Below are 7500 nucleotides of genomic sequence, written 5' to 3'. Positions count from 1 at the left end.
CGGTGCGGCTGGCTGTGCCGTAACCCTGAGTAGCTAGGAGCAGACCCACACTGTCGGCGCGCGTGCACGTTGTCTCTTTCGCGCGCGCCCAGTCTGTTTTGTGGCGTGCCCCGAGCGTCTTTCTCGTTTCAGTGCTGCCTCCGACGCGAGTGGTGCGGGGAGATCAGTCAGAGAACGTAAAGTCGTCACCGGGGTTAGTCGTCACGGTTACTGTCGTCGCGGTCGCCGTCGTCACGGTTACCGTCGTCGCGGTTACCGCGTGAATGTCGCTGTCTTGTGTCGCTCCGCCGCTACCCGTCGCCATTCTGCGCTTCGCTCGTGCTGCCCTCTGTCCGTCAACATCCGAAGTATTCGGACTTCTGAATGTATTTGTGTTGGTTTTTTTTGCGTTTCGTTGCAGTGCCTCAGAAAAGAATGTAACCGGTGCTGCAAAGCAAAAGGCGATAAAAGGGGTTAGTCTGTCGATGTTTGCTGCACGACCAGTAACTATGCAGGGACTAGTGTTTTAACTTGTCTGGTCATCTTTCTTTACCCACCTAACTTTTCGTTTTCGTTTTCATTAACTTTTTTCTTTGTAGGTTTGAGCGTGAATAGAGCTTTGCTTTCGTTAACATCTCACTTCTTTTTTTTTCATTCACTTTTTTTCGTTGTAGGAAGATTCGAGCGTGAATTTTTTTTCTTTTTTTTTTCATTCACTTTTTTTCGTTGTAGGAAGATTCGAGCGTGAATAGAGCTTTTCTTTTCTTAACCTTTCTTTTGTCGTGACACTAATGGGGGGTAATATAGCATAATTTGCCTGCTTGCACGATGTTTTTTTTATTTATTTCAAGAGATTATTTGACGTATATGTCGTGTCCACTCCAACGAAGTTTCCGTTTCACCCCATGTTACCTTGAAGCGTGCCGAATTTCTGTCTAGTATCAAAACAGACCCTTTGATCACTTTTGAACTTTGACCCCCGCGCTGGTGTGTGCCAGTGAATGCTGGAATGCTTGCGTTGCGCGCGGGGGCGAGGCGACGTGACGTTCTCTTGTTCTCCCCTCGATTGACCCCCCCCCCCATTGTTCGCCGAGTGCGTGCAGCGGTCGGCCCGCCCGCCTTTCTCACCCCGGTACCTCCCCCTCTCTCCTTCTCGCCCCATGTAGCGGTGCGTGCGACGCGTGCTCGCTCGCGTGCACGGTGGGTGGCTCGCTCAATGCTAAGGTGGCAGCACTGGAATGCTTTTTTCCGTTCTTGGCCTTTGGTCTTCGCCGCGCCATGCCGCGCCGGTAGTCGGGAAGCATGCTCGCGTAATATGCAGCTGTCTAGTGGCCGCGCGTACGGTCGATCTTGCGCAGGGAGTAAATCCGCATGATCTACCGTCCGCGCGGCGTGTGCAGCGATGACGGTGACGGCGGCTCTTGCTAGCGATAGTTCTGTGTAGTGCGCGCGTGTGTGCGTGCGCGCGTGCATGCGTGTGTGCGTGCGTGTACGTGTGCGTGTGCGTGCTTGTGTGGAGGGGGTAAATTTGTATTTCTGTATTTGTGCTTCAGTATATAACACGTTACTCGATATTCGAGCGACACGTATCGCGATTGCGCTAGTGTGAATCGAAGTTTGCTCGCCGTGCTGCCTCTTGTTTCGTGTTCCATCTGTTTGTGTTCGTCTGCTCACGCCTGTACGTCTGTAACGCTCATGATCTGCTCTCACTATTAATGCTGCTGCTGTAGTCGGCAGAGCTAAACGTAAGCTTCTCTCCAGATATTTACGCACGCGGCCGGCGCATCACAATGCATTAATTCGCGCGCACTTCGCAAAAAGAGAGTTTCTCGCTGGAGCATTCGTTTGCGCGATCACGCACCGCAAATCTCGTTCATTTTTTCTCTCGGAATTTGATCGTCTCAAAATCGTTTCTTCGTTTAAGAAACCGGTTTCATGCTTTTCATAATTTGTTCAATACCAGCGCAATATAACGTGCACGACCATCGGATAGCATATTTCTTGCGTCTCTTCTTGCATTTCTTGCTTGTCTCTCGTTATTCCGTTATTTTATTGTATATTTATATAGAAAATATTCTTATTTTATATTATTTTATTCCGTTATTTATATTTCGTTATTCCGTTCTATTCGTTATTCCGTCTCATCGCGCGCGCGTACCCACGTAACGCGTCGGATGGGTTGTACTACTACGTCGTTAGCGAGTCGTCTTAACGAGTCGTCTTCGCGCTAACGAGCGTTCGTCTCTCCCCGTCTGCGCAGACGATCAGGAAGGGCTACATGTGCATCCACAACCTCGGCTTCATGAAGGGAGGGTCGCGAGACTACTGGTTCGTCCTCACGTCTGAGTCTCTCGCCTGGTTCAAGGACGACGAGGTAGGTGGCGCCGGCGTCGTCGCCGCGACGCCCGCGGCAACGCGGGCCGGGGGCCGTGTTTCAATTATTTAATTTATTACTAACTAATATTTATTAATTTATTAATTAGCAGTTTTAATTAATTAAAGAAATCGCGGCAACACGGGCCAGGGCAGTCGTGCGGCAACTTTTTGCCGGTTGGGGATCTTGCTTGCCATTGTTGGAATTGTGATGATTTAATCGCTTTTGATCATACAATAAGAGCTGATTCATGCCTTCATGTTCGTTTCGCCTTGTACGTGTCATGTCTGAGTGAGTCCGTGCTTCAATTCGTTAAATGGGAAATTGCTTGCCTGCACCTGTGTCGGCCAATGATTATTTCGGAGTGCAATGAAAATTACCGAAAACACAGATGGATTTAGTCAGGGCTTGTGAATGAAATTTGATGAAGACTCGAGGGTGAATGACACTGAAATAGTTTAAGAAGCACTGGTTTAATCGCGCGCCCCCGTCTCTGCCGTGCTGGTCTAATCGCGCACGCTGCGCTTTTCAGGAGAAGGACAAGAAGTTCATGCTTCCGCTGGACAACCTGAAGCTACGTGACAAAGACGCTGGTTTTATGTCCAAGCGCCACATGTTTGAGGTGTTTAGCGTGGAAGGCAGTGATCGAGCCGGCTGCGTGAGCGTATGTATGATACAACACAGTTAGCCAGCCAGCGGTTCATGTCCGCGTCAACATGTTTGAGTGTTTAACGTGTGAAGACGTGTGAGGCTGAGCCGGACGCGCGTGACGTTGTAGTACGTTACACAGTTAGCCAGCAGGCTCATGTCCAAGCGACACATGTTTGAGGTGTTTAACGTGGAAGGCAGGTGAGCGAGCGCGAGCGCGTGACGTATGTAGATACATACACAGTTAGCCAGCCACGGATTCATGTCCAAGCGTTACATGTTTGAGTGATTAAGTGGGAAGGAGCGCGTGACGAGGCGAGCGCCGGCTATATTATTTCTTACCCCGCAGCGGATATCGTCGCTCGCCCCGAATCCCGCCGAGTGTGTATGTATGTTCGTCTTCATTCAGCTTGTCCGCTTTGCTCGCGTCATCGTGCTCACCTTGCATGCATTGTCAGCTCTGTTCTTGTCTCGTCTTGCAGCTCGTCTGTCATACATTCACCGCTTGCGCCGACTTCTGTGTCCCGAGCGTGCTCTGTGTGGTTGTGTTAGAATTTCTATGCCGCGATTTCCTTGTGGATCCCGTTACTGTATGGCGCTCGCCGTCCGTTTCTCTCGCCCAGCGTCGCGGTGGATGCAGGATGCCGGAGCGCAGGAGTACGAGTGGTTACATCCAGTTAGCCAGCAGTTTTCGTGTCCAGCGCTGACTATGTTTGATGTTGTGTTAGTGAGCACAGGTTGTGATCGGCACCCGCTTGGCTCTGTCCGGCTCGGGGCGGCGTCGGAGGCTTGTTGGCTTCTCTTCTGCGCTCTGAGTTTAGTAGGGCTCATGCTTAGCAGCTGTACGCGGTATCGTTCCAAGTCCTCACTGTTGAGGTTTCTTTATGACGTGACGAAAGCTAGCGGGGTGAGCCTCTCTGATCGGCCGCGAGCGCGCGTGACCGGTCCGTTCTTTGTTATGAATCGCTACGTACACATCGGCGCACGTGTTCTTGCATGTCCGAGCGTCAATTCAGTTTGACTTCGTGTGTGCTATTTAGACCCGTTGTGACGCAGCGCCGATTATGTCTTGTTCTCTTTTCGGCTCCACTTCGAGCTGCGCGGCGGCGCTCTTTATTCTTGCTTGTCCTTTTCGCCTCAGTTGCCCTCTGTGCGCCTTATTGTTTTTGACTACCTCATGACATCTCAGGTTACCCTAGTCCAGCTGGATTCATGTTCAGCTTACATTACTGAAGCTCTGCCGTGCTGCTGGTATTAACGTGGCAGCTGTGAGCGAGCGCGGACGCGAGGCGCCGCTGGCTGCCGAGTGTCCCTTCTGGCTCGCGGTACTATCTTCCCCCGAATCGGGCCTTGCTCCAGGTCGTGGTTCTTCACTGGACGATCCGGGTCCTCGGCCCGTAGTGATATTCGCGTCGCTGCAGTGGTCACACGGTCCTCGGGTCTCTTTCGTCCCGGTCCGTCCGGTGCGCCCGTCCCGGGTCCGTCCCGTTGTGTCTCTGCTTGTCTCGTGTGATGTATGTATGCTTTTCTAATACCCGTTAGCCCGCTCCTCGGTCTGATTCAGTCAGCTCAATGTTTGACGTGCTTTAACGTGAAGGCGTTTATTGCCTCCTGCTCTCTCGCTTCCAATGTCTGCTTCATTATGTCGGGTTCGAAGGCCGTCAGGTTTGCCTTCTTCTTGTTGATATGTCTGCCAAGCATCATTTTGCTGCCTCAAGGGCGTTTTGCTGCCTACAGCAGTTTTGTCTGCTACAAGGGTCGTTTCTCGGCGTCGGTTTGCCGCTCTATTTTCCGTTGCGTCGCTGTGTAGGGCGGGGGTCAGTTTTGCTGCTACAGGGTCGTTTTGCTGCTATTGTGTTGAGGGGTCTTCGCCTCGCTGTCTCGCTAAGGGTCACGTGTTGTTGTTGCTGCCTCAGCGGTCAGTTTGCTGCTGTTCTCAAACTTAATAACTCCCCTAACATCAAGATTCCTGTAATCCGTAAAAAGCACTAAAGATTCTGGCCCGTGGGGGATGGCTTCGTTTGTTTTTGTGCGTACCATTTACTGTTTACTTGGAGCCGAAACAAGTGTGGAACCTCTTTAAATTTCTCCGTGAGGAGCGTTTTATATCTCGCAGTGATCCGCTTACGTCGAGTTTGTGTCTGCATTCTCAGGAGGGCGTTGTGGTGGTGTTTCTACCGCTCTTCCCGCGCGCGCTGCGCAGTGGTTCCCGCGCGCGTCACGTTTTGTGTGTTGTTTTGTTGTGCAGACGTCTGCAAGGCTACATAGTCTCTCGACTGCAAGAGATCTGACCCGCTGACAGCTGGAAGGCTTCTTCCTGCGCGCCTGGTCATATCACCGGCGGGAAGCGCGCGGAGCAAGTCGACACTTCGATGTCGAGAGATCCCGCCTTCCCGCGTCTCCCTCCGTTTTTTACGTCAATTTTTCACTGATGTTCTTTTTTTTGTTTTTTTGGGGACCCCGAAAACCGTGAACTTTGTGTATCTTCTTCTCTTTTTCTCTTGTCCTTCTTATGTGTATATATATTAATTTTATGTACTGGTATATATAACTCCTCTAACTATATTATTATATGGTGTGTATTAATTCCGTTTTATATTTTAATTCGTCTCCATTCTCTTGTTATTCCTATTACCCTGCATGAAGAGGATGATACTTGGAGCTTGCTGTATTAAAATTTGCTGATTAATTCTAAACCCTATTCTATTTTTTTCTACAATTTATTTTTTCTTATTATTGACGTGTATATATAACTTATATATATATATTGCTTTAGATTGTTTATACGATGTAATAACAGCATAACTGCCTCTCCTAGAGCAAATACTAAGACGTTCGTTCTACAGAGACACTGACTTGCAACTCTAACCGCAAATGTACAAACCTGACCAACTCTCGACGTTTGTTTGCTTTAGCAACAGACAGATGGCGGCACCTTCGACCCCCAGCTGGAGCGGCAGGTGGAGACGATTCGTAACCTCGTTGATTCCTACATGAAGATCGTCAGCAAGACCGTGCGAGACCTCACGCCGAAATGTCTCATGCACCTCGTCTCAGAGCTAGGGACGTCTCCGCGCGGGCCTCCGCGTAATGGTCTCGCGTGACCTCATCGTCACGACGGGTCATTGATGAGTAAGGCTGAGCGCGCAGCACGGACCAGGCGACGTCCTGAGACGTTCTCTTGTCTCTCGCGTGCTAAGACGCTCTCTTGTTTCTTCTCGCGCAGGTGAAGGAGTTCATCACTAACGGTGTAGTGCCTGTACAGCAGCGCGAAGGCTGCGCTTGGGAGTCTGCGAGGAGGCGCAGCGCGCGACGAGATGCTGCGCAACACGCTGCAAGAGGCGCTGCGCATCATCGGCGACATCAACCTGAAGCATCGCGCCCCTGCGCCGCCCGTCGACACCGATTGGCTGGGCCGGGACGGCGGTCGGGTGGTCATGTGGGTTCCTTGTTTCGGTTGGTCCATGCGGGCTCGCTCCGTCGAGCGATCGGTGCGGCGAGTCTGTTTATTATTTTATGTGTTGTTGTTATTATTGTATTAATTATTTTTACAATTTTTAGCTCATCTGAACATAGTCTAGATGCGTTGTAATCGCATGGATCGTCCGTCCGTCCGTCGGTGCACGAGTCGGAGCGATCGAGCGTCGTTCAACGTATGTCACAATTTAACGCTGACTCGTCACGATATTCGGGTGGGGCGTATCCTAACGTTGGTGTCGAAGCTGGGGTCAATGTCATAAGGTCAGACGGTGTACAGAAAGGGACATCCTTAATTAAGGTATAGGAGGAAATGCGAAATTGACGGCACAAATTAACGGCAATCACTAGGTGGTGATGATCGGTTACGATCATGTAGAAAAGCCTTCCTGTCTATTGGCGTTTCAAGTGTCAAGTCCATGTACAGGCTTTTAGATTTGTGAGGCATGGGTCCCTCACTTGGCGGGGTTTGGAACTTTTTTGTTTCACGATGACCTGCATTTTTATGGCTTTTTGCAAATGGCCATGAATGGCGCTTTCCAGTGAGTCCGTAGAGTATGCGTGTCTGTTTACCCTTTTGACCCTCAGAGGGGATTAAACGATGATTTTGTCTTAACTCGTTCTTGGTTAGACGAATTTGTCCTTGGCCGGTCATCCGTGTTCGGTTGTCCGGTGGAATGTATGTATATGCTGAGTTGAGTGTACTAATGTCCAGTGAAATTTCGATATGTCTAATTGCGTGGGTTGGATGGCTGTGAATCGTGGCTAGGTGAGTTTCGCGCGCAGTTATGGCATCGTACTGTCGTGCCGGCCGCCCGCCCCGCTTGTGCGTCCGTGCCCTGTGCGGCTGCTTAGTATCCGTGGCCACTCAGTGATGTTGATTGGTTTTGATGCTGTCGCTTTTTTGCTGTCCCTTATTAGGAGTCGACTGTCTGGTATTTTGCGCTGTTGTTGCTCCACCGCGACGTGCCTATCGCCTGTCGCTTTGTGTTTGAGAGTTTTACATGCATTTATACTGCATC

The 7500-nt window shown here is 50.5% G+C and overlaps 1 protein-coding gene across 2 annotated transcripts in view; it reads left to right on the top strand.

Annotated features, from left to right (window-relative positions):
* LOC106811164 (dynamin-like) overlaps positions 1-7500 on the top strand; it is a 15298-nt gene that overhangs the window by 6270 nt on the left and 1528 nt on the right. Inside the window, exons 5-7 of one of the 2 annotated variants that reach the window (XM_014814707.1) lie at positions 1710-1724; positions 2240-2353; positions 2886-2975. In XM_014814707.1, the coding sequence (XP_014670193.1) occupies positions 1710-1724; positions 2240-2353; positions 2886-2975 (219 nt within the window). Of the gene's footprint in view, positions 1-1709; positions 1725-2239; positions 2354-2885; positions 2992-7500 lie in introns of both variants that reach the window. The other variant, XM_014814706.1, reaches the window with a different exon arrangement.

The sequence above is a fragment of the Priapulus caudatus genome, unplaced genomic scaffold, assembly GCF_000485595.1.
Source record: "Priapulus caudatus unplaced genomic scaffold, Priapulus_caudatus-5.0.1 Scaffold510, whole genome shotgun sequence".
NCBI lineage: Eukaryota > Metazoa > Priapulida > Priapulimorpha > Priapulimorphida > Priapulidae > Priapulus > Priapulus caudatus.
Note: the sequence above shows the minus strand (reverse complement) of the source record. Positions and strands in the feature narration are given on the sequence as shown.